General features: G+C 42.4%; 1 protein-coding gene across 7 annotated transcripts in view; it reads right to left on the bottom strand.

Annotated features, from left to right (window-relative positions):
* The window catches only part of LOC135517580 (mitogen-activated protein kinase 10), a 99487-nt gene that overhangs the window by 58381 nt on the left and 13478 nt on the right, over nucleotides 1-27628 (bottom strand). For all 7 annotated transcript variants that reach the window (XM_064942010.1, XM_064942012.1, XM_064942011.1 and 4 more), the window contains 4 exons: nucleotides 20224-20393; nucleotides 2752-2881; nucleotides 2308-2366; nucleotides 220-358 (listed from right to left, as the gene is read on the bottom strand). In XM_064942010.1, coding sequence (XP_064798082.1) covers nucleotides 220-358; nucleotides 2308-2366; nucleotides 2752-2881; nucleotides 20224-20393 — 498 coding nt within the window. The remainder of the gene's footprint in view (nucleotides 1-219; nucleotides 359-2307; nucleotides 2367-2751; nucleotides 2882-20223; nucleotides 20394-27628) is intronic.

Genomic DNA, 27628 nt, shown 5'->3' with positions numbered 1-27628 from the left:
ATGAGTAATGTTTACTATATCCAGAACATCCTAGTACATAATATCAATGACTAGGGTTACTGCTGGAGACCTAACGGAAAATTTGATTAATTATATTTCTAGGTTGGAGGACGTCTCACCATGTGTATGATGCCAGCGGAGTGCAAGTGTTTGATGCCACACAAACATGCTTACAGTACACGTGAAGGCACAGGCACTCACACACACAGGCCTTCTCACCCTGTGTATAATTCCAGCTGAGTGCAGGTGTTTGATGCCACACAGCATCTGGTAGAGCAGGTAGGACATTCTCTCATGGTCTAGCTCCATCTGAATCACCTGGCATAGGTTGGCATCCATCAGCTCCATCACCAGGTACCTGGGATGGTGATACATACAGTTATAATATGTTTTCATAACTGGTAATGCACTGAGGCTGAGACTGGCTTTCTGGACACAGATTAAGACTAAAAAGTTCAATGTTCAATGGAGAATATGGCTCTAGTAAAATAATCTCCAGAATGTCACTGTCAGCTTTGCTTCAGAAAACCCTCAACACCAGAGAGAGACAGGGTAACACAAGGAGAGGATCTAATAGCCTACACTTCGGCATAACTGTTATAATAACGTTCACTGGAACAGAGGTCTAATAAAAGAGATGAGATGCTTCAACCCAAGAGGCCCTACTCTAATGTGGGCTCCCGAGTGGCACAGTGGTCTAAGGCACTGCATCTCAGTGCTAGAGATGTCACTACAGACCCTGTTTTGATTCCAGGCTGTATCACAACCGGCAGTGATTGGGAGTCCCATAGGGCGGCGCACAATTAGCCCAGCGTCGTCCAGGTTAGGGTTTGGCCGGGGTAGGCCGTCATTGTAAATAAAAATGTGTTCTTGAATGACTTGCCTAGTTAAATAAAGGTTAAATAAAAAAATTATGATTCCCACTCTCCTCCCTACCACATCTTTTCTCTCCTTCCTCCTTTATTCCTCCTTTACATCTATTCTCAACACAATGGACACCACACTGCAGAACATCAATGGGAATCTACATACTCTTTCTCAAAAATGTACATACTTAAAACCTCTCTTGGGTAGGGGGCAGTATTTTCACCTCCGGATGAAAAGTGTGCCCAAAGTACACTGCCTGTTTCTCAGGCCCAGAAGCTAGGATAAGCATATAATTGGTAGATTTGGATAGAAAACAAATGTCTGAGTATAACAGAACAGATATGGCAGGCGAAACCCAGAGGACAAACCATCCAGGGGGGAAAAATTGAGGTCATAGGATTTTCCAATTGTTTTCTATGGGATACCCTTATTATTAGGAACCTGGTTGCAGTTCCTATGGCTTCCACTAGATGTCCACAGAACAATTTCTAAAGACTATGTTTTTTTTGAGAAATGAAGAAGTAGTCCTATTCATTGTAAGTGTCACTCCAGGTGGACTCTACTGTTTTGGTGCGCGTGAACTGGACATAAAGAAGGACATTATCGAAGGACCATTTGTGATGTTTCTGGGACATTTTGGAGTGGCAACAGAAGAAGATCTTCAACGGTAAGGCATTAATTACGTCGCTATTTCTGACTTTTGTGGAGCACCTGCCTGGTTGAAATATGATTTTCATGTCTTTGTATGCGGGGCGCTGTCCTCAGATAATCGCATGGTTTGCTTTCACCATAAAGCCTTTTTGAAATCTGACACAGCGGCTGGAATAACAAGACATTAAGGTTTATTTTGATGTATAACACATGTATTTTCAAGAATGTTAAATATTTTAATTTGGTATTTTTGAATTTCGCGCTCTGCAATTTCACCAGATGTTGGCCAGGTGGGACGGTGCCCATAATAAGTAAAACGTTTTTTTTTTTACTGTACATAGAAAAGCCCCATACTTACTTAAATTGCTATAATACATTTTTAATTTCACGCACATACTTTGTTTTCAATCCAAAACTGCAAAAAATTCAACAAAACTCCATTCCTCAGACACACCATTTCTTGCACTACCTTGCACTGACAAGCATGCTTCCTTCCATTCACTGTAGTATCAGCAATCTACACATTCATGAATCATCCAGTACAAAAAGACAGAGCCTGAGGCTTCAAATTATACTACACTAATATCACTTTCACTGACATCACTCTTAGTGGTTATTTTCTCAGACTGAGAATAATTTAACAAGAGTCTTGAACGTTACATAATATAATCTTGCTCATCTGAAATCAGATTTAAGTCTGATGAAACTAGAAATGTAATTGGCCTACATAAAGTAAATATAATCTCACGATTATTCCTTTTTCCTCTGAATATTGTTTACTGTACTTACACATCCTGAAAGTCTTCTAGTGATTTCTGTGGTGTGAAAACATTTAATAAACTGATGATCTGAAAAAGAAAGACAACAGAGAAAAACCTGGGTCAACATTCAGTATCAGGTTAACCAAGTCCAACTACAGCAACAACAATAACAGCACATTGCTGATTTCTTTTGCCATATTGAAAACTGGATATAGGGACACAGAGAGAGAGAGAGACAGACAGACATCTGCTCTGTGAGGATTATATCCATGGAAAAACAAAAAAATGTGTCTGTCTGTATCAATTCCCATCATACACATTGCCCCAGACAGGCAAGAAATGTATTCTGGTCACATACTCACTTTATGGGGAGGGGACTCTCTTTCAGCACCACAGAATGGGCCAATAAAATACCACAAAACACCAGCTAGACTATCATCTTGTTATTTGTTTAACCATAGAGACATCTCACATTTTTGTGATTGACACATTTCATGAGCACCAGTTCCCTGTATGCCCTCTTGGCATGGGTCTGGTTCTGAAAGGGTCTGCTGAGCTTCTTGATGGCCACGTTTCTGTCGAGGACTGCATCGTACCCGGCACTGCAGAAAACACAGGACAAAAACATTGAATTAGAACCACAGGAATGTACCAGTCAACTTACTGTCGTGTGGGGGGCTTTGTCCATTCTAGTCATTATGTTTCTATATGACAAAACAGGAAGTGAGTCAGAGACAGCACATGGCAGACAAATGAGAATGATAAGTGAAGTCCTGTGAAAGATTGAAGGGTTTGCTATTGATCAAGATTGGTGGTCCTGGGCTCTTCCAGGGCCTTTCTGTCTGTTCTGACCATGATTGTAAACTAGCCTGGTCCCTGAACTGGTTCTGCTGTATAGCCAACTTCTATGGTAGTTGTCATGCCAAACAGCACAAACAGATGTGGGACCAGGCTAGGGTGTAACCATCTAAAGCCATTTGTGCTGATATTAGAATTACATAGGGAATACCTGTAGATTTACTTTAATGCAGACTTCTGATGCCAGAGAAAATCCACCAGAACCACCAGTGTAGACATACCCTTTGGGGCCCTGGTCAAAAGTAGTGCACTATATACAGTGCCTTCGGAAAGTATTCAGACCCCTTGACTTTTCCCACATTTTGTTACGTTACAGCCCTACTCTACAATGGATTAAACGAAAATCCTCAACAATCTAGACACAATATCCCATAATGACAAAGCGAAAACAGACATTTAGACATTTTTGGTAATAGAAAACAGAAATACCTTACTTACATAAGTATTCAGGGCCTTAGCTATGAGACTCTAAATTGAGCTCAGGTGCAACCCAATGGTTGCAACCCAATGATTCCACAGAGTTCCTCTGTGGAGATGGGAAAACCTTCCAGAAGGACAACCATCTTTGCAGCACTCCCCCAATCAGACCTTTATGGTAGTGGCCATAAAGGTTGTCCTTCCTTTACTCCTCAGTAAAAGGCACATGACAGCACGCTTAGAGTTAGCAAAAAGGCACACCTAAAGACTCTCAGACCAAGAGAAACAAGATTCTCTGGTCTGATGAAACCAATATTGAACTCTTTGGCCTGAATGCCAAGCGTCACTTCTGGAGGAAAGCTGGCACCATCCCTACGATGAAGCATGGTGGTGGCAGTCTCATGCTGCGGGGAGGTTTTTCAGCGGCAGTGACTGGGAGACTAGTCGGGATCGAGGGACAGATGAACAGAGCAAAATACAGAGGGATCCTTGATGAAAACCTGCTCCAGAGAACACAGGGCCTCAGACTGGAGTGAAAGTTCACCTTCCAACAGGACAACGACACTAAGCACACAGCCAAGACCACGCAGGAGTGGCTTCGGGACAAGTCTCTGAATGTCCTTGAGTGGCCCAGTCAGAGCCCGGACTTGAACCCGATCTAACATATTTGGAGAGACCTGAAAATAGCTGTGCAGCAAAGCCCCCCATCCAACCTGACAGAGCTTGAGAGGATCTGCAGAGAAGAATGGGAGAAACTCTGCAAATACAGGTGTGCCTAGCTTATACCCAAGAAGACTCGAGGCTGTAATCGCTGCCAAATGTGCGTCAACACAGGACTGAGTAATGGGTCTGAAAACTTATGTAAATGTGATATTTCAGTTGTATATTTTTTTATACAATTGCAAAAATGTTTGATGATTGAGGTCAGCCCTTTATGATGGCCACTCCAAAACTTTGAATTTGTTGTCCTTAAGCCATTTCTCCACAACTTTGGAAGTATACTTGGGGTCCTTGTCCATTTGAAAGACCCATTTGCGACAAAGCTTTAACTTCCTGAGTGATATCTTGAGAAGTTGCTTCAATATATCCACATAATTGTCCTATCTCATGATGCCATCTATTTTGTGAAGTGCACCAGTCCCTACTGCAGCAAAGCACCCCCACAACAGGATGCTGCCACCCCCGTGTTTCACGGTTGGGATGGTGATCTTCGGCTTGCAAGCCTCCCCCCTTTTCCTCCAAACATAACGAGGGTCATTATGGCCAAACAGTTCTATTTTTGTTTCATCAGACCAGAGGGCATTTTTCCAAAAAGTACGATCTTTGTCCCCATATGCAGTTGCAAACCGTGGGCTGGCTATTTTTTATGGCGGTTTGGAGCAGTGGCTTATTCCTTGCTGAGCAGCCTTTCAGTTTGTCTATATAGGACTCGTTCTACTGTGGACATAGTGCTTTCGCACCAAAGTACATTCATCTCTAGGAGACAGAACTCATCTCCTTCCTGAGCGGTATGACGGCTGCATGGTCCCATGGTGTTTATTCTTGGGTACTATTGTTTGTACAGATGAACGTGGTACCTTCAGGCATTTGGAAATTGCTCCCAAGGATGAACCAAACTTGTGGAGGTCTACAATTTTTTTTCTGAGGTCTTGGCTGATTTCTTTTGATTTTCCCATGATGTCAAGGAAAGAAGCACCGAGTTTGAAGGTAGGCCTTGAAATACATCCACAGGTATTTTGTGGAATTTTCCAAGCTGTTTAAATGCACAGTCAACTTAGTGTATATAAACTTCTGACCCACTGGAATTGTGATACAGTGAATTATAAGTGAAATAATCTGTCTGTAAACAATTGTTGGAAAAATGATGTCATGCACAAAGTAGATGTCCTAACCTACTTGCCAAAACTATAGTTTGTTAACAAGACATTTGTGGAGTGGTTGAAAAATGAGTTTTAATAACTCCAACATAAGTGTATGTAAAGTTCTGACTTCAACTGTATACACAGGGTGCTTTAGCAAACAAACAGCAGAGACCTGAAGACACCATACAAACTGGAACTGAGCTTGCTAGGACAGACCAGATACAACTTCAATTAGCACTGAGGTGTGAAGTGAGAGGTGTCGATGCCTTTAGGCCCAACAAGTGGCAGCAGACTTTGAAGCCATCCACTGACATTTTCTACAAGAAATCCAGCAATTAAAGATTCTCCCAAGTGGGTGTGACACCTACTCCCATTGCCTGCTGCTTGGATTCCACCTGGCAATCTGTTCACCGCCTGCCCTGGCCTGTCTCCCAGTCTGGTACAGGTAACTCCACCACACTCCCCCTTCTCTCCTGAGCTTTCGCTCACCTCCAGCACACACGCACTATTGGGGCGAGTGACTCTGAACTTACAATGGCTAACCCCAAGTCGTTATTTTTCTTTTTTGTGTGCATTTTGCCATTTGCCTCATGACTCCTGCATGCCTTGTTGACTATAAACTTTCTTTACCAAGCCGTGGGGCAGACTGTTTGTTCCCACACTCGGGTCTCTGACTCTCTATTGGTTACACAGACTTTTGGACTCCCATCCTATTTTAACCACCTTTCGCTGGCTTTGTATTCATGTTACCTGATGAAAATGCTGTACAATATGATCTTGTTGCCATCTAATGCACATTCAGATGTCATAAATCAGCACTGCCAAGCTCTCCCTGTCCTAAGCCGTGTTTGATTGTATGACTGTTAATGATATCTGGAAATATGCATGTACACCCAGGCACATCTACTGTTTTAGCACCAATTCTGACTTGTGCTCTGATATCTACTTCACTGATTTCTGCTCTCGTAAAAGCCTGGGTTTTCTGCACGTTAATACTAGAAGATTATTACCTAAAATGGATAAATTGAAAGTGTGGGTTCACAGCTCCAATCTAGATGTGTTAGTCATTACTGAGAGGTGGTTAAGGAAGAGTGTTTTGAATGCTGATGTTAACATGCTTAAACTACCTGACCAAGTCCTAAAGCAATAGAGCTTCCTAAATCTTTCCCAGATTATTACCAATCCCACAAGGTATGACTCCAAACACCCAGAAAAGGCTACTCTCCTAAATGTTATCCTCACAAATAATCCTGATAGGTATCAGTTTGGTGTTTTCTGTAATTACCTTAGTGATCACTGTTTTACAGCCTGAGCTTGGAATGTCTGTTCAGTGAAACGATCTGTTCTGATTTGTCATAGACGCTTGCTAAAAATCTTTAATGAGCAAGCCTTCCTTCATGAACTGGCCGCTGTAAAATGGTACAGAATCAGCTTGATCCCCTCTGTCGAAGACGCTTGGACCTTCTTTTTTGATATTTTCAGTGGTATTCTCAACAAACACGTCCACATAAAGGAAACGAGAATTAAAAACAGGTTCAGCCCCTGGTTCGACCATGATCTTGCAGAGTTTCTCCACCTCAAGAATTGCATTTGGCGAAAGGCTCGGCACATGCATACTCGTGTTCAGGCAAATGAGAAATAAGTGCACTCAAGATATCTGGAAGGCCAAAGTTAGTTACTTTAAGGAGCTCTCTGTGTGTCTAACCCCAAGAAGTTCTGGAAAACGGTTAAAGACCTGGAGAATAAACCCTCCTCCTCACAACTGCCGATGTCCCTTAATGTTGATGATGTGGTTGTTACAGACAGGAAGCACATGGATAAGCTCTTTACATCACCACCTCATTAAGTCAGGATTCCCATTTGACTCAGCCATGCCTCCTTGCCCGTTCAACATTTCCTCATCTCCCATCCCTTCTAATTCAACTATCCCTGATGCTTCTCCCTCTTTTTCCCCTGCCCCGCTAGAAAGTTCCTCCCTGCAGGCAGTCACTGAGTCCCAGGTGCCAAAGGAGCTCCTGAAACTTGACCCCAAAAAAACATCTGGGACAGATGGTTTAGACCCAATACTGCCCCCTTTGGCGTGCCCATAGTAAACTGGAAAACAATCTGTCCAAAATTGCTAATATATGCATATAATAATAATTATTGAATAGAAAACACTCTAAAGCTTCTAAAACCGTTTGAATTATGTCTGTATGTATAGCAGAACTCACAGGGCAGCCAATCTCCCAAACTATTTTTCTCATCAGGAAAGTTGGGCCAACTTTGACGTCATCGCCCCCACCCTTCCCAACCAGCTATGGATCTGGGATCAGTTTCTATGTCTTCCGCGAGATGTCTTCTATCATTTGAGCATTTAATTGTGCAAATCCCGCAAGCTTTGACCCTGTGGCAGGCTAAATACTGGGTGTTGCGAGAAAATAGATGCAGGTTCTGGCGCGAATTGTACACAGTCATTCCTTCGTTCCACAATGTCTGAGAGGAGTTGCTTTTGTCCGGTCGAAACGCCAATTGTTTTGTACGTTAATAAACATCCTAAAGCTTGATTCTGCACTTAGTTTGACATATAATATTTTGAAGTTTTGATGCGCAACCCCTCGAGACCAGAAGTAATTTTGGATGCATTTCAGCTGGAATTTGTCGCATTTGCTAACACAAAGACACACGACTTGAAACCAAACGCTGTTTTGGGTAAGTATGACTCCTTCCACTACATTCTGATCGAAGACCATCAAAGGTAAGGGAATATTTATGTTGTAATTTTGTGTTTCTGTTGACTCCAACATAGCGGAGAAATATTGCTTACGTCTGAGCGCCGTCTCAGATTATTGAATAGCTAACGATTTCTGTAACGTTAAAAATAAATGTGACAAAGCGATTGCATTAAGAAGCAGTGTATCTTTCTAACTATACATAGAACATGTATATTTAGTCAAAGTTTATGATGTGTATTGCTGTTATCTGGCGGAGCTATCTATAATTTCTCCAGACATTTTTTAGCATTTTCTGAACATGGCGTCAATGTAAACAGAGATTTATGGATATAAATTATTGAAAAAAACATAAGTGTACTGTGTAACATGTCCTATTACTGTCATCTGATAAAGATTTTCAAAAGGTTAGTGAATTATTTTTCTTTTAATCCTGCGTTTGTGATTGCATCTTTCGTTCGACAAAATGGCTACATATCGTGTGTGTCTTTGTGGTGGTTTGATATACATATATGTTTTCGCCGTAAAGCATTTTATAAATCTGACTCGCTGGGTAGATGAACAAGGTGTTTATCTTTCATTTGAGCTATTGGACTTGTTAATGTATGGAGGTTAAATATTTCTAAGAATATCTTTGCATTCTGTGCTGCACTTTTTGAGTTGAGGGTGTGGGGGGGTGTGCCCTTGGGGAACTTGTAGCGTGAACACGTTAAGGGAACATTTTGACATTTGCCGTATGTTTAGTGAGAAAGTCCATATTGCAAATGTACGGTCCCTTACTAGACGATCGAAAACGTTTGTAAAATTTGCGGACGGCGTCGGGCCAAGCGGCAGGGCCGCACCTACCGGATTTTCAAACTAACTTTCTCTGACATTCGGTTTCCGTTTTATAAAATAATCAAATTGTAATTTTTCCGCTGTCCCGGTAAATCCCACAAGAGGGCAGAAGCAATCATATTGCAAATGTACAAAACATCACGAATCACGACGTGACCTTTTCTCCAAAACGGAAAATATTTCGAAGCCGAAACTTGGTGAGCGTAGCTTTGTCATAATTATTATTATTATATTATAAATGCTTGTGCATGCGTTTAGAGGTTTTTAAAAACTTTAATTTTTTATAAAAAAATAATGGCGTCTAGGCCTCAAAAAATAACAAGATGGCGTCTAGGCCTCAACGTTTTTTGAGTTATGGCCATTCTTCTGGGATTAAAGGTCCAAAAGTAAAATAGAGCAATAATTTTCCGCTTCACGTCAAAGTCAAGGAGCCTCTGGTGTCAATAAAAAAAGAACCAGCCACTTATCTATCGTCATTCAAGAGAAATCGTAATGTTAAATTGGTGATGTTCAAAAATAGTTTGAAAAAAAACAAACAGTTACAGATCCAGTTGCAGGGTGTTCATACACATATTTTTAAAGTGTGCTGCGGCGCTCTGCAAGATTTCTGTGATTTCTGTGATTTTCTATGATTTTCTGAAATAACACACACTCACTAAACCCTCCGTAAATAACTCAGTTCTTAACGTAAAGACTTAAAACTCAGGATTCTGTAAAGGCATACCCCAATCAGGATATGAGTTTATTTATAGCTTCCTGTGCCAACCGGAAGTGCCTTAAATGGTGTCATAGTGGCTGTTTCCAAGGGTTAAAAAGGTCAGATCTTTTCAAAACTTCATATGTGTGATTAGGCAACCCCCATACACTGTAAGTCAGTCATTTCTCCCAACAGATGTCAAAGAAAAGCTCTCTCTCTCACACACACACACACACAGCAAGGATGGAGTGACAAAGTGCGGTGCTTAAAGACACACAGAGCCTGCAATGGCATTTCCATATTCTCTAGGCCGTGCCGAGTTCAACGAGACGCCCCGCTTGACCGTAGCTTGCTCTGAGTGCAGCGACCGTGAAAAAAAGTAGGCCCAAAATGAAGCCTGGCCCAAAATGTAATTTGCTTTTGGGTGACAGTGAGAGAACCGTTAGGTTGAGAAGCACAATTCGACCTCAGGTACAATCCGGAGGTCCTCCCGATCTGTGCAAGCCTAACCTTGACCGTGTGGCATTAACCCTTAACAGTAAAACAGGGTTTTTTGATGTCACAGATTACAATGACATCTCTCCCCATAGGAATACATTGCCTGCTCCTCTAAAGTCAACCTGAAGCCTATGTGGGTTATGAATGCCTTATGAACCTGTCTTCGATGACAGTCCTGTGACGGGGCTGGTTTTCTTTTTGTAATCCGTAATTGACTCTGCCACATACTTCGTGTCTGAGCCATTGGTTTGCGACTCTACTTTGTCTCTATACTGACGCTTAGCTTGTTTGATTGCCTTGCGGAGGGAATAGCTACACTGTTTGTATTCGGTCATGTTTCCGGTCACCTTGCCCTGGTTAAAAGCAGTGGTTTGCGCTTTCAGTTTCACGCGAATGCTGCCATCAATCCACGGTTTCTGGTTTGGGAATGTTGTAATCGTTGCTATGGGAACGACATCTTCAATGCACGTTCTAATGAACTCGCTCACCGAATCAGCGTATTCGTCAATGTTGTTGTTGGACGCAGTGCGGAACATATCCCAGTCCACGTGAAGGAAGCAGTCTTGGAGCGTGGAATCAGATTGGTCGGACCAGCGTTGAACAGACCTGAGCGCGGGAGCTTCTTGTTTTAGCTTCTGTCTGTAGGCAGGGAGCAACAAAATGGAGTCATGGTCAGCTTTTCCAAAAGGAGGGCGGGGGAGGGCCTTATGTGTTGCGGAAGTTAGAATAGCAAGGATCCAAGGTTTTACCAGCCCTGGTTGTGCAATCGATATGTTGATACAATTTAGGGAGTCTTGTTTAGCCTAGTTAAAATCCCCAGCTACAATGAATGCAGCCTCAGGATATGTGGTTTCCAGTTTGCAAAGAGTTCGTTCGTTCAGAGCCATCGATGTGTCTGCTTGGGGGAGAATATATACGGCTGTGATTATAATCAAAGAGAATTCCCTTGGTAGATAATGCGGACGACATTTGATTGTGAGGAATTCTAAATCAGGTGAACAGAAGGACTTGAGTTCCTGTATGTTGTTGTGACCACACCACGTCTCGTTAACCATAAGGCATACGCCCCCGCCCCTCTTCTTACCAGAAAATGTTTGTTTCTGTCGGCGCGATGCATGAAGAAACCAGCTGGCTGAACCGATTCCGTTAGCGTCTCTCGAGTGAGCCATGTTTCCGTGAAGCAAAGAACGTTACAGTCTCTGATGTCCCTCTGGAATGCTAACCTTGCTCGGATTTCATCAACCTTGTTGTCAAGAGACTGGACATTGGCGAGAACTATGCTAGGGAGTGGTGCGCGACGTGCCCGTCTCCGGAGCCTGACCAGAAGACCGCTTCGTTTCCCTCTTTTACGACGTCTTTGTTTTGGGCCGCAGGCTGGGATCCATTCCGTTGTCCTGGGTGAAAAAGGCAGAACACAGGATCCACTTCGGGAAAGTCATATTCCTGGTCGTACTGATGGTGAGTTGATGTTGCTCTTATATTCAGTAGTTCTTCCCGACTGTATGTAATGAAACCTAAGATTACCTGGCGTACCAATGTAAGAAATAACACGTAAAAAAAACAAAAAACTGCATAGTTTCCTAGGAACGCGAAGCGAGGCGGCCATCTCTGTCGGCGCCGGAAGTACATTCAGGTGAAAGCTATGATCCCTTATTGATGTCACTTGTTAAATCCACTTCAATCATTGTAAATGAAGGGGAGGAGACAGATTAAATTAGGAATTTCAAGCCTTGAGACAATTGAGACATGGCTTTTGTATGTGTGGGTGAATTGGCAAGAAAAAATGTTTTAAGTGCCTCTAACCACTAGGGTAGCCTAGTGGTTAGAGCGTCTAGTAACCGGAAGGTTGCGAGTTCAAACCACTGATCCAACAAGGTACAAATCTGTCGTTCTGCCCCTGAACAGGCAGTTAACCCACTGTTCCTAGGCCGTCATTGAAAATAAGAATTTGTTCTTAACTGACTTGCCTGGTTAAATAAAGGTAAAATAAAAAATTGAATGGGGTATGGTAGTAGGTTCCAGGCACACCAGTGTGTCAAGAACTGCAATGCTAGTTCCCGTTAGTATGAAATCTTAATCAAAATGTATCAAGAATGGTCCACCAACCAAAGGACAGCCAGCCAACTTGAAAAAACTGTGGGAAATATTGGAGTCAACATGGGCCAGTATCCCCGTGGAACGCTTTCGACATCTTCCATGCCCCGACGAATTGAGGCTGTTTTGAGGTCAAAAGAGGATATTAGGAAGTTGTTCCTGACGTCTTGTACACTGTGTATATCATTCTTTTTATGTTTCTAATTTACAGACATAGATTTTCATTATGTTCTCAAAATCTGTAGTAGACAAACCAGTTTACCATCTATAGGTTTACCAAATGGTTTAACGATGATCAATTAAGAGCAGTCAGATTAAGTAATAGTAAATCTATTTTGACAAATGAGAAGAGAACCATTTTAAAAGTTTTGTGAGCATTGCATTGTGAAAGGCAATTACTTTATAAGAACATGTATTGCAATAAAACACTGATTAAGTTTAGTGACGAATGTACTGTATGTTTTTGTGTTGTACCTAGTGAAAAAAAAAATGTGCTTAGAGTTTTGCAACAAATATCTATGATGATCTGTTTTGAGTTTTGCACTATGAGTTGTGAAAATACTGGTGAAAATCGCACCAAAGCGATAAAAACAATGTTACCCTAACAGCTGACAAAACCCCCTACACATGTCCTCCTCTCCCAAGTAAAAGAGCAACAGTGGTTCTTTAAAGCCAGAGATAATATATCTTTAATGACCTACAGTACTGTCACCGTTCCCCTGGGATCATAAGAACATTAGTCACAGGAAGCCATTTCTAAGGAGGGCATCTTTGTGTCAAATGATCAGCTGAATGTCAGAAGTCACCATAATAGGAAGGAACAACCGTGCGTGTGTGTGTGTGCGTGTGCGTGTGTGTGTATATATGTGTAGGCTATTACACTGTTCAGTATGCGAAATGCTGACTCAACAGAATCCCATCACAGCAGAAGCAAAATCTAATTTATTTCCAATCAACCAGAGCGTTGCATTACTATTCTGGAACCAGGCCTCCAGAGGAATAATAGATGTATCTGACAGCGTTAGTATTCATTATATGAACTACCTAACAGAAATTACAGTGTGTTCATCATACGAACTAACAGCAATACACAATTCACTGAATAAGAATATTCTGTACTTTATCTTGGAATAATCTATTTACTCAGTTTTGTAAGGTCTCTTTAATTTATCCTTGGATCGTCACTGGAGGCTTCGTGCCATGGATCATCACCGGAGGCTTCAGGCCATGGATCAGCCGGGTGTGTGGAGCTGGCACAACGCGCGCCGCCTGAATACATCCTGTAGAGCACGGCAAGTGTGGCGAGCTGGCACAGGACGCACTGGGTTGTGCTGGCAAACTGCAGATACCGTGCGTAGAGCTGGCGCAGGATATCCTGGTCCGAGGAGGCGCACTGGAGACCAGGACCGCTAAGTCGGCACAATCTGTCCCGGACAGATGCTCACCTTAGCACAGCAAGTACGGAAAGCAGGCACCGAATGCACCGGGCTAAGGGTGCGCACTGGAGGCACGGTGTGCAGAACCGGAAAACATGGTATCTGAACCGTGACCAACTCCTCATCGTAATTACAGGGAGTTGGTTCTTGTTCCCACCTTTGCTCCGCTCGCCACCCCGTGTGCCACCTAGTGTGCCTCCCCATTTTTTTTTGAGTCTGCCTCTCATGCTTCTGTCATTTCCTTGATTCCTGGTCTCGTCGCCGTTCCTCTCTCGCTGCTTCCACCTGCTTCCATGGCATTACCTCCTCCCAGGGCCAGGATGTCCTCCACTCCTGGGCACGCTGCTTGGTCACAAACTAGCCCAATCCTCACATTGTGTACATTTGCAAAGAGCTGGGACTGCCAATCGCCTTGGAAAGGAGGGCACGGGTGGTGCCCTAGCGGAGGCACAAGACTAAGCAGACTAAAAAAGCCCAGATCCCCTGATTCCAGTGGACAGACAGACCAGGGAAGAATAACATTGACAAAGTGTCAAAATGGATAACTATTTTTCCAAGGATGCGCAAGTTAAGTATTGGCTATTGTTCCTTAGCCTCTAATGGAGCTGTCGTGATCCGTTTGACTCAGTGATGGAATTTGGCACACATGCTCAGGCATAGGAGTCTAGCTAAACTGTAAAGTATCCAAGATGGCGTAGCAGTCAGACGTCTTTGTCCTTCGTCTTGTCGTGTCCCATGTATATATTTTTTTCTTTGCATATGCTTTATATATTTTTCCAAACCTCAACTTCAAAATACTCTCCTGCAACCCGCCTCACCCAATGTGGTGTGGATCTGTTTATTCTAAAGTATTTTTTACTTACATCGGAACCGAAATCCCTCAACAGAAGCTAGCCAGCTCACTAGCTACTAGCCCTGCTTATCCATCACGACTGGACTATCGACGTAATCTGCCCGAGGGATTTTTTCCAACAGGCCCCTCCGCCGTGACGTCCCCCGAATGCCCATCTGCTAGCCATGGCCCACTAGCTGTCTAGAGCATATTGGACTGTTAGCTGAATAGATCCATTGGCCAATTTCTTGGGCCACTATACCTATTTTGCCAATTGGACTTGGACCCCTATGCTACTCAGAACCCTACCAATCCATCACGACTGGTCTATCGACGTCACCGCACGCCGTGGCTAAAACAGACTTTCCTCCGCCATGACGTCCCTCCTAAGGCCCTTCTGCTAGCTTGCTAGCCCCGGCCTGCTAGCTGTCTGAATCGCCGTGACTCCAGCCAGCCCAACCACTCACTGGACCCCTATGATCACTCGGCTATGCATGCCTTTCCCTAATATCAATATGCCTTGTCCATTGCTGTTCTGATTAGTGATTGTCTTATTTCACTGTAGAGCCTCTAGCCCTGCTCAATATGCCTTAACAAACCATTTAGTTCCACCTCCCACATATGCAGTGGTTTAAACGTCTCTAGGGACAATATCTCTCTCATCATTACTCCAATGTAAATATATCCTACCATACCTTTGTCTGTACATTATGCCTTGAATCTATTTTACCGTGCCCAGAAACCTGCACTTTTTACTCTTTGTTCCGAAAGCACTAGACGACCAGTTCTGATAGCCTTTCGCCATACCCTTACCCTACTCCTCCTCTGTTCCTCTGGTGATTTAGAGGTTAATCCAGGCCATGCAGTGCCTAGCTCCACTCCTACTCCCCAGATGCTCTCATTTATTGATTTCTGTAACTGTAAAATCCTTGGTTTCATGCATGGTAACATTAGAAGCCTCCTCCCTAAGTTTGTTTTATTCACTGCTTTAGCACAGTCTGCAAACCCGGATGTCCGAGCCATGTCTGAATCCTGGCTACCAAAAACCCTGAAATTTCCATCCCTAACTATAACATTTTCCGACAAAATAGAACTGCAATCTACTGCAGAGATAGCCTGCAGAGTTCTGTCTTACTATCCAGGTCTGTACCCAAACAATTTGAGCTTCTACTTTTAAAACTACACCTTTCCAGAAACAAGTCTCTCAATGTTGCCACTTGCTGTAGACCACCCTCTGCCCCCAGCTGTGCCCTGGACACCATATGTGAATTGATTGCCACCCATCTATCTTCAGAGCTAGTGCTGCTAGGTCACCTAAACTGGGACATGCTTAACCCCCGGCCATCCAACAATCTAAGCTTGATGCCCTCAACCTCACACAAATTATCAATGAACCAAAATCCGTGATCGCGGTCACCCTCATAGATATCATCCTAACCAACTTGCCCTCCAAATACTCCTCGGCTGTTTTCAACCAAGATCTCAGCAATCACTGCCTCATTGCCTGCATCCGTAATGGGGCTGCAGTCAAACAACATCCCCCCCCATCACTGTCAAACGCTCCCGAAAACACTTCAGCGAGCAGGCCTTTCTAATCGACCTGGCCCGGGTATCCTGGAAGGATATTGACCTCATCCCGTCAGTAGAGGATACCGGGTTATTCTTTAAAAGTGCCTTCCTCACCATCTTAAATAAGTATGCACCATTCAAATAATGTAGAACCAGGAACAGATATAGCCCTTGGTTCTCTCCAGACCTGACTAGCACAAAAACATCTTGTGAATTTCTGCATTTGCATCGAATAGCCCCCGTGATATGCAACTTTTCAGGGAAGTTAGGAACCAATACACACTGGCAGTCAGCTTTCCTAAGGCTAGCTTTTTCAAACAGAAATTTGCATCCTGTAGCACAAACTCAAAAACGTTCTGGGACACTGTAAAGTCAATGGAGAATAAGAGCACCTTCTCCCAGCTGCCCACTGCACTGAGGCTAGGAAACACTGTCACCACCGATAAATCCACCATAATTGAGAATTTCAATAAGCATTTTTCTACAGCTGGCCATGCTTTCCACCTGGCTACCCCTACCCCGGTCAACAGCCCTGCACCCCCCACAGCAACTCACCCAAGCCTCCCCCACTTCTCCTTCACCCAAATCCAGATAGCTGATGTTCTGAAAGAGCTGCAAAATCTGGACCCCTACAAATCAGCCGGGCTAGACAATCTGGACCCTCTTTTTCTAAAATTATCTGCCGAAATTGTTGCAAACCCTATTACTGTCCTGTTCAACCTCTCTTTCGTATCGTCTGAGATTCCCAAAGATTGGAAAGCAGCTGCGGTCATCCCCCTCTTCAAAGGGGGAGACACTAGACCCAAACTGCTACAGACCTATATCTATCCTACCCTGCCTTTCCAAGGTCTTCGAAAGCCAAGTTAACAAACAGATTACTGACCATTTTGAATCCCACCGTACCTTCTCTGCTATGCAATCTGGTTTCAGAGCTGGTCATGGGTGCACCTCAGCCATGCTCAAGGTCCTAAACGATATCATAACCGCCATCGATAAGAGACAGTACTGTGCAGCTGTATTCATCGACCTGGCCAAGGCTTTCGACTCTGTCAATTACCACATTCTTATCGGCAGACTCAACAGCCTTGGTTTCTCAAATGATTGCCTCGCCTGGTTCACCAACTACTTCTCTGATAGAGCTCAGTGTGTCAAATCAGAGGGCCTGTTGTCCGGACCTCTGGCAGTCTCTATAGGGGTGTCACAGGATTCAATTCTCGGGCCGACATTCTTCTCTGTATACATCAATGATGTCGCTTTTGCTGCTGGTGATTCTCTGATCCACCTGTATGCAGGCGACACCATTCTGTATACTTCTGGCCCTTCTTTGGACACTGTGTTAAATAACTAACTAAGCTTCAATGCCATACAACTCTCCTTCCATGGCCTCCAACTGTTCTTAAATGCAAGTAAAACTAAATGCATGCTCTTCAACAAATCGCTTCCTGCACCTGCCCGCCAGTCCAGCATCACTACTCTGGACGGTTCTGACATAGAATATGTGGACAACTAGAAATACCTAGGTGTCTGGTTAGACTGTAAACTCTCCTTCCAGACTCACATTAAGCATTAAGCATCTCCAATCCAAAATTAAATCTAGAATCGGCTTCCTATTTCGCAACAAAGCATCCTTCACTCATGCTGCCAAATATACCCTCGTAAAATTGACCATCCTACTGATCCTCGACTTTGGCGAAGTTGTTTACAAAATAGCCTCCAACACTCTACTCAACAAATTGGAGGCAGTCTATCACAGTGCCATCCATTTTGTCATCAAAGGCCCCATATACTACCCACCACTGCAACCTGTACACTCTCGTTGGCTGGCCCTCACTTCATACTCGTCGCCAAACCCACTAGCTCCAGGTCATCTACAAGTCTCTGCTAGGTAAAGTCCCGCCTTATCTCAGCTCACTGGTCACCATAGCAGCACCCACCCGTAGCACGCGCTCCAGCAGGTATATCTCACTGGTCACACCAAAGCCAATTCTTCCTTTGGCCGCCTTTCCTTACAGTTCTCTGCTGCCAATGACTGGAACGAACTGCAAAAATCACTGAAGCTGGAGACTCATATCTCCCTCACTAGCTTTAACCTCTCTGGGATATGTGGTAGCGTTCCACTTGGCCAAAAGCCAGAGAAAATGCAGAGAGCCAAACAAATAAATTCCTATAAAAATCTAACTTTCATGAAATCACACATGTAAGATACCAAATTAAAGCCACACATGTTGTGAATCCAGCCAACATGTCAATTTTCAAAAAGGCTTTTCGGCGAAAGCAAACGATGCTATTATCTGACGATAGCACCTCCATAAACAAAAGAGAGAAAACATGTTTCAACCCTGCAGGCGCGACACAAAACGCAGAAATAAAAATATAAATCATGCCTTACCTTTGATGAGCTTCTTTTGTTGGCACTCCAATATGTCCCATAAACATCACAAATGGTCCTTTTGCTTGATTAATTCCGTCCACACATATCCAAAATGTCCATTTATTTGGTGCGTTTGATCCAGAAAAACACCGGTTCCAACTTGCGCAACATGACTACAAAATATCTCAAAAGGTACCTGTAAACTTTGCCAAAACATTTCAAACTACTTCTGTAATACACATTAGGTATTTTTAAAGTAAATAATCAATAAAATTGAAGACAAACTGAAGCATGCTTTCTGGTCATGCTCCTCTATCAAACAGTACACATGAAGTGACCCTCGTGCAAGATGGCCGGACTTCTTCATTACACAAAGGAATAACCTCAACCAATTTCTAAAGACTGGTAACATCCAGTGGAACTGGTAGGAACTGCAAGTAAGTCCCTTAGAAACCACTGAAAAGAGAGTGACCTAAAAAAAAAAGAATCTGAATGGTTTGTCCTCGGGGTTTTGCCTTCTACTGTTATACTCACAGACATGATTCAAACAGTTTTAACTTCAAATCTACTAATAATATGAATATCTTATCTTCTGGAGATGAGTAGCAGACAGTTGAATTTGGGCATGCTTTTCATCCAAAATTCCAAATGCTGCCCCCTATCCTAGAGAAGTTAAGCACCAGCTGTCAGAGCAGCTCACAGGTCACTGCACCTGTACATAGCCCATTTTTAAATAGCCTATCCAACTACCTCATCCCCATACTGTATGCATGTATTTATCATGCTCCTTTGCACCCCAGTATCTCTACTTGCACATTCATCTTCTGCACATCTACCATTCCAGTGTTTAATTGCTATATTGTAATCACTTTGCCACCATGGCCTATTTATTGCCTTTCTTCCCTTATCCTACCTCATTTGCACACACTGTATATAGCCTTTTTCTACTGTATTATTGACTGTATGTTTGTTTATTCCATGTGCAACTGTGTTGTTGTATGTGTCGAACTGCTTTGCTTTATCTTGGCCAGGTCGCAGTTGTGCATGAGAACTTGTTCTCAACTAGCCTACCTGGTTAGATAAAGGTGAAATAAAAAAAAAAATAAATAAAAGTATGGTTCAGTTTGGCTGCATGGTGGCCTTGTTGGACAAGAAAAAACATTAATGCAAGCTCATTGGCTCATATTGTTTGAGCTACAGTCCTGCATTCAAAAACATGGGTACATAGATGTTATGTACCAAATTTGGTACTGATTAGTTAAGCGGTTCTGGAGAAGAAGACATTTATAAAGTAGTCAACATCAATACAAATGGTCCAAAATACATCAATCGCATATTGCATGATCTGTTTGATGTTGAGTTCTGATATTTGGCAAGCATGGTAAAATTACAGAAGTAGCTCATCCTAAGGTGATGTGCCCTATTTGTCCTGATGGTGGTACAGTGGGCCCACAGCTTGAACCCCAGCATTGCTGCTTTAATAATCAATTTGGTATTCTTCTAGAACTCTTCATTAATCAAACTCAAGGTTTTAATCTCACACATACTGTACAAACACATATACAAATACACGTGCCACCTTGATACACAGTATACATCTTTGCAAAGATCATAATGCAATGACCATACAGCCACACAACTCTATCTACTAACACATTATACATCAACCAAATATTAAGGTATACAGTTGGTTTTGCCACTATAATGTACATTTTCATTCACTACACTATAAAGAGTGTAAAATGAGGATTCCAGTACTCACCAGACGATTCCCTGAGCCCCTGAACCGATGGGTTTTAGATTCTGGTAACGTTTGAGAACTGTGAAGGTGGAATCTCCTACTTCCACACTGTAGAACTGGTTGTCCACTTTGCATTTGCTCATGTTGTAATGCTTGCCAATGTATGACACATCCAATTGTTTACCAAAACCCTGCAGTAAACAAACAAACAAAGGTCAGTGATGTCACTTTCACCTCTCTGACTGGCTCTTATTACATTTAAGTAATTTCTTCGTCCATTTGTTTGTGTGTTTATTCGTTCATTCAAATCAAATCAAATGTTAGTCACATGCGCCGAATACAACACAGTGAAATGCTTACTTACGAGCCCCTAACCGACAGTGCAGTTTCAAAAAATACAACAAATACACTATACATACAAAAGTAAATTCGTAGATTCTGCTATTTCAGCCACACCCATTGCTGACAAAAAAAATAAAAAATCCAGCACACTGCCATGCAATCTCTTTAGTCAAACATTGGCATTACTGACGAGCTCACTGACTTTCAATGTGGATGCCACCTTTCCAACAAGTCAGTTCATCAAATTTCTGCCCTGCTACCCCAGTCAACTGTAAGTTATATTATTGTGCTGTTTTACTCAGCCGCAAAGTGGTAGGCCGCACAAGCTCACCGAACGTGTCCGCCGTGTGCTGAAGCATGTAAAAACCGCCTGTCCTCGGTTGCAACATTCACAACCGAGTACCAAACTGCATCTGGAAGCAACGCAGCACAATAACTGTTTGTCGGGAGCATCATGGAATGGGTTTCCATGAACATGTAGCCGCACATAAGCCTAAGATCACCAGACTTTGTTTTCCTTAAGCCATTTTGCCACAACTTTGGAAGTATGCTTGGGGTCAATGGAAGACCCATTTGCACCCAAACTTTAACTTCCTGACTGATGTCTTGAGATGTTGCTTCAATATATCCACATAATTATATTTCCTCATGATGCCATCTATTTTGAGAAGTGCACCAGTCCCTCCTGCAGCAAAGCACCCCCACAACATGATGCTGCCACCCCCGTGCTTCACGGTTGGGATGGTGTTCTTCGGCTTGCAAGCCTCCCCCTTTTTCCTCCAAACATAACGATGGTCATTATGGCTAAACAGTTATATTTTTGTTTCATCAGACCAGAGGACATTTCTCCAAAAAGTACGATCTTTGACCTCATGTGCAGTTGCAAACCGTTGTCTGGCTTTTTTTATGGCAGTTTTGGAGCAGTGGCTTCTTCCTTGCTGAGCGGCCTTTCAGGTTATGTTGATATAGAACTCATTTTACTATAGATATAGATACTTTTGTACCTGTTTCCTCCAACATCTTCACAAGGTCCTTTGCTGTTGTTCTGAGATTGATTTGCACTTTTCGCACCAAAGTACATTCATCTCTAGGAGAAAGAACGCATCTCCTTCCTGAGCGGTATGGCGGCTGCGTGGTCCCATGGTGTTTATACTTGGGTACAGATGAACGTGGTACCTTCAGGCATTTGGAAATTGCTCCCAAGGATGAACCAGACTTGTGGAGGTCTACAATTTTTTTCTGCGGTCTTGGCTGATTTCTTTTGATTTTCCCATGACGTCAAGCAGAGGCACTGAGTTTGAAGGTAGGCCTTGAAATACATCCACAGGTACTCCTCCAATTGACTCAAATTATGTCACTTAGCCTATCCGAAGTCATTACATAATTTTCTGGAATTTTCCAAGCTGTTTAACGGCACAGTCAACTTAGTGTATCTAAACTTCTGACACACTGGAATTGTGATAGAGTGAATTATAAGTGAAACAATCTGTCTGTAAACAATTGTTGGAAAAATTACTTGTGTCATGCACAAAGTATATGCCCTAACCGACTTGCCAAAACTATAGTTTGTTCAACAAGAAATTTGTGGAGTGGTTAAAAAACAAGTTTTAATGACTCCAACATAAGTGTATGCAAACTTTTGACTTCAACTATACATAATAAGTTGCATGGACTCACTCCGTGTGCAATAATTGTGTTTAATCTGATTTTTTACCTCACTCATACAATTATCTGTAAGGTCCCCCAGTTGAGCACTGAATTTCAAACACAGATTCAACCACAAAGTCCAGGGAGGTTTTCCAATGCCTCGCAAAGAAGGGCACCTATTGGTAGATGGGCACACATTGAATATCCCTTTGAGCATGGTAAAGTTATTAAATATACTTTGGATGTTGTATCAATACACCCAGTCACTACAAAAAAACAGGCGCCGTTCCTAAGTCAGTCACCGGAGAGGAAGGAAACCGCTTAGGGATTTCACCATGGTGACTAAAACAGTTACAGAGTTTAATGGCTGTAATAGGAGAACATTTAGGATGGCCCAACAACATTGTATTTACTCCACAATACTAGCCTAATTGACAAAATGAAAAGAAGGAAGCCTGTACAGAATAAAAATATTCCAAAACATGCATCCTGTTTGCCACAAGGCACTAAAATAATATGGCAAGAAATGTAGCAAAGCCATTCACTTTTTGTCCTGAATACAAAGTGATATGTTTTGGGCAAATTCAAAACATCACTCCGTACCGCTCTCCATATTTTCAAGAATAAGGTGGTTTCATCATGTTATGTGTATGCCTGTAATTGCCAAGGACTGGGGAGTTTTTCAGGATTAAAAGAAAATACTAAATATAGAGCACAGGCAAAATCATAGAGAAAAACCTGTTTCAGTCTGCTTTCCACCAGACACTGGAAGATGCAGTTTGAAAATCTATGCCAAGACCTGGAAATGGTTGTCTAGCAATGATCAACAACCAATTTGACAGAGCTTGAAGATTTTTTAAGAATCATGTGCAAATAGTGTACAATCCAGGTGTGCAAAAGCTCTTAGGCATTTACCCAGAAAGACAAAGGCAATTCTAACATGTAGTGACTCAAGGTTGTGATTACTTGTGTAAAGATATTAGATATTTCTGTATCACTTTAAATACATTTGCAAAGTTTTCTAAAAACATGTTTAAACTTTGTCATTACGTGGTATTGTGTGTCGATGGGTGAATTTTTTTTTATTTCATCCATTTTGAATTCAGGCTGTTACACAACAAAATATGGAATAAGTCAAGGGGTATGAATATTTTCTGAAAGCACTGTACAAAAACAAAACATACAGTACAGTATTCTGTGGGCAAAGGACTTGCATGAGAGTGGGCGTATCATCATACACAACTAGCAGGGAGACATAACCAGCAGGCAGCATAAACCGGACAGGATAGGGATGCAACATGGTGCTGTGGGTATGTCTACGGTGTAGGTCTGCATTAAAACTCCATGTGATCCCAGTGGCCGGTGTAGTCCAGCCGCTGACCCGGCACACACATACAGTGAAAACCTCCTTCCATCAGCAAGGGCATTGAAGATGAAACGTGGCTGGGTCTTTCAGCATGACAATCATCCCAAACACACCGCCCGGGCAACGAAGGAGTGGCTTCGTAAGAAACATTTCAAGGTCCTGGAGTGGCCGAGCCAGTCTCCAGATCTCTACCCCATAGAAAATCTTCACTGCTCTAGAGGAGATCTGCATGGAGGAATGGGCCAAAATACCAGTGTGTGAAAACCTTGTGAAGACTTACAGAAAACGTTGGACCTCTGTCATTGCCAACAAAGGGTATATAACAAAGTTTTTTTATTGAAATAAAACTTTTGTTATTGACCAAATACTTATTTTCCACCATAATTTGCAAATAAATTAATAAAAAAATCCTACAATGTGATTTTCAGGATTTTTTTTTCTCATTTTGTCTGTCATAGTTGAAGTGTACCTATGATGAAAATTACAGGCCTCTCTCATCATTTTAAGTGGGAAAACTTGCACAATTGGTGGCTGAATAAATACTATTTTGCCCCACTGTTTGCCAGAGTTGGCATGGATTCGAATACGGCCCAAAACCATTTGACTCATGCTCCTCCTATCTCCCCTGTCTTTCCATCATTTTACTATCTCTTCAATAAAGTAATGAAATTACAAAAGGAGTGGGACCGCTCCACACCAAAAGAAATCCATGTGATCCCTGCAAGAATTGCACCCACGGCCTTGGTATTGCCAGCGCCACGCTCTCACCAACTGAGCCACACACATGACTCCGTGTGCATATCAGTACATGTCCAGTCCAAACTAGTAATTGCTTGTCCAAAGATGCGTACACAATCCAACTATATTCCATGACAAATCACGTCCGCATAATTCTGGATAAGAGAGCTGTGAACTTGCACTACAGAGATACTGTATATAGTGCTTTAATTATATTTCTATGCACAGCACCCTGTGGGCCCTGGTCAGAAGTAGTGCACTACATAGGAAATAGGGTGGCACTTGGGTCACATGCAATATCTGAAGAGAACTAGACTACGGGAAGAAAATCAACAGTCAGTCCATTAAATCCAGTTCTACCAAGAGACGTGCTTTTCATCCTAGAGCCGACTAACAATTAAACTGACAAGGCTAATTTGATCGTAATTAATAAAGATTTTATATAATGGCAATATTTTATTGAAGTTAGTGAGAGGGCTCTAGACAGCTTTGATTAACTACAGGTTTACATCCCAGAGATGTATCCATCCATTCATCGTTGACTCTGCTGCAAATGATCAAAATATATATTTTCTATATATTTTACACAGTTGGACGCCATTTCTGATATGAGGCCAGTGGTTCGAATCGCAACAAATAATCAACCCCAATCAGTTTCAGTCTAACATAAGAATCTTCCATTGGTTCGTTATCACCACTAGCACCAGTAGTGTAACATTGTCCCATACTGTATGTGATGTAGCTAACTGTTGGATGGCATGACAACTATGATGATAACAATCTATTACAGAGCTTCCCAAACTATTTTGACTCACAACCCCATTTTGATATTTGAAAAATCTCATGACCCTGACCATGTGAAAAAAAAGTATATAATTTACAGCCAATGTTAACTTTTTTATTTTGGGCTATAACAGTCAATGAAAAAACATTCTAACAGTATTTATGATGGTCTTCTCAACTAACCATCACATACTTTTAATGTGTATTTTATCTCACCACCACTAATGAGATGGGTGTGCTAGATGCATGTCGCGTCAGAGCTTCTCAAAATCAGGGGACGTGGTCAAAAGTGTGAACCTCATCTCATCACCTCATCTCATATCCAACCTGGATCGATATTTGGTTTTAATGCAGATGAGAGCACTGATGGTACTTTCAAGACAAATGGGAAATCTGAAAAAGAGGTCAAATCATGACGTCAGTGATCTTCAGGTCAGAAAGTCATTCAAGATGAATGTCCATTCAAAACAAAAAAATTCCAGTCAGAGCTATATTTCCCAGTTGTCTTGAATTCACTGATGTATGAAGTCGGAGATTTCCGAGTTCCCAGTTATTTTGAAAGCGGCATTAATGCTCAGAGGGAGCAGGGTATTTATTCCCTTTGAGTCAGGAACCAAATTTCCCCCGTAGAGACCTGTGAATGCATTAGGTCACATGACAGCTTGATCAGCTGTCCGATTTCACTTACCAGCATGTCACCTGAGCCAGGATCACAGTCAAACGGATTGAGAAGTAGGTCCCAAAGTGCTCTTCCAAGCGTTGGCGGTGAGCAGTCATCACTCGTGTGGGACACTTACTGATGCTGTTTTCTGTTAGAATCTTGCGCAGCCGATGGAAGTTGGCATGTTTCGCTTTTGAAAGACTCTCTCTCCAATAATAATAATTTCCTCTGAATCCACTGATTCGGTCACTGTTTTATGCATGTTTTTGTATTTCCCCTGCATGCTTGCGTTCAGTTCATTCAGTTTCTCAAATATATCATACACAGAAAGTCAACCAGGTTTATTATTTATTGTTTTACATCCATTGTGAATGACAACAGGTCCTCTCTCAATGCGAAAAATATTTCCAGCACTCCCCCTCGATAACCACCAAGGTGTGAAATAAAACATTGTCATGCTCTGATCAATATCTCCACATAGTTTTGTGAATAAGCGAGCGCACAGTGGATGTGATTTATAATCAAAGTTACCTGCTGCAGTATATCTCAGAGTTCTGTGCTCAGCTCTTTCATACAATGTGTCAATATGGCAGAGGGAGACACATTCATGACTAGAGTGCAGAGGCCTAAATGCCCTCCCACCATAGATGGAACCCCATCTGTGCAAAAGCCCACCATTCGATCTCATGGAATTTTTCGGCAATATAGCCTGGGCGTCTTGGCCCTCACAGCTAACGTCCAATTGGGGACTTTTTGAGTTGTTCAGTCAGATTTCCGTCTCAATTGCTAGCAATAGCATACATTCTTTGCTTAATAGTGTTATCTGACAAAGGTATTGATCTAAGTTTCTGTGCCTCTACTTCCCCACACATTGTTTCACCACATCAATTGCAGCTGGCAGTGGCGGACATTTCCCGGTGGCCTGAGGGTCGCTTTAGACTGCCGTGAATAGTCAACTTGACCAGCGATAATATAGCAAGCAAGAATGAGTTGAAGGAGAATCCACGCATCAGGCGCGACTCTCACTCTCTCGCTGCAGTGTCTTCTCACAAGGGTGCGCACGGCGCACATAGCAACCGTCTACCTGCTTGTCTACCGATAACATTTTAGACAAGTCGCACGGCGAAATGGACGGTCGGAAAAGGAAAGGTGGAGCAGAGAGGGAGAGAATAAAAAAGAGAAAGGTCCTTGCCACAGACGCAGCTAAATGTTGCAAAGAGCTGTATTAATGTAGCCTACTGATACACTAATGATAGTAAAATATGATAATAGAGTATGTTCTTTGCAAAGGTGGAGAAGGAAGCAGCACTAGAGCTTCAGGTAAAACTTAAGAGCACAAACCTAAACATGTAGGCTATGATTTTAGATTATCAGTAGGACTGTAATCGGGGGGGGATACAATGACTACACAAGTAATACATGTTTAAGTTATTCTCGTGTGTGTGTGTGTGAGAGAGTGAGTGAGTGAGTGCGTGAGTGAGTGAGAGTGAGAGAGTGAGAGATTCATAGCCCAGTACAGGGAAAATAGATTCGCAATTCGACACATACAACAACACAGAGTTACACATGGAATAAACTAAACATACAGTCAATAATACAGTAGAACAAAATAAAACAAAAAGTCTATATACAGTGAGTGCAATATAGCAATTAAACACTGGAATGGTAGATCGGCAGAAGATGAATAGAGATTGGGGTGCAAAGGGAGCAAAATAAATAAATACCAGTATGGGGATGAGGTAGGTAGGTAGATAGCCCATCTGTAAACAGCCCATCTATGTACAGATGCAGTGATCTGTAAGCTGCTCTGACAGCTGTTGCTTAAAGCTAGTGAGGGAGATGTGAGTCTCCAGCTTCAGAGACTTTTGCAATTAGTTCCAGTCATGGGC

This window comes from Oncorhynchus masou, chromosome 28 (assembly GCF_036934945.1).
Source record: "Oncorhynchus masou masou isolate Uvic2021 chromosome 28, UVic_Omas_1.1, whole genome shotgun sequence".
In the NCBI taxonomy this organism is placed as follows: Eukaryota; Metazoa; Chordata; class Actinopteri; order Salmoniformes; family Salmonidae; genus Oncorhynchus; species Oncorhynchus masou.
Note: the sequence above shows the minus strand (reverse complement) of the source record. Positions and strands in the feature narration are given on the sequence as shown.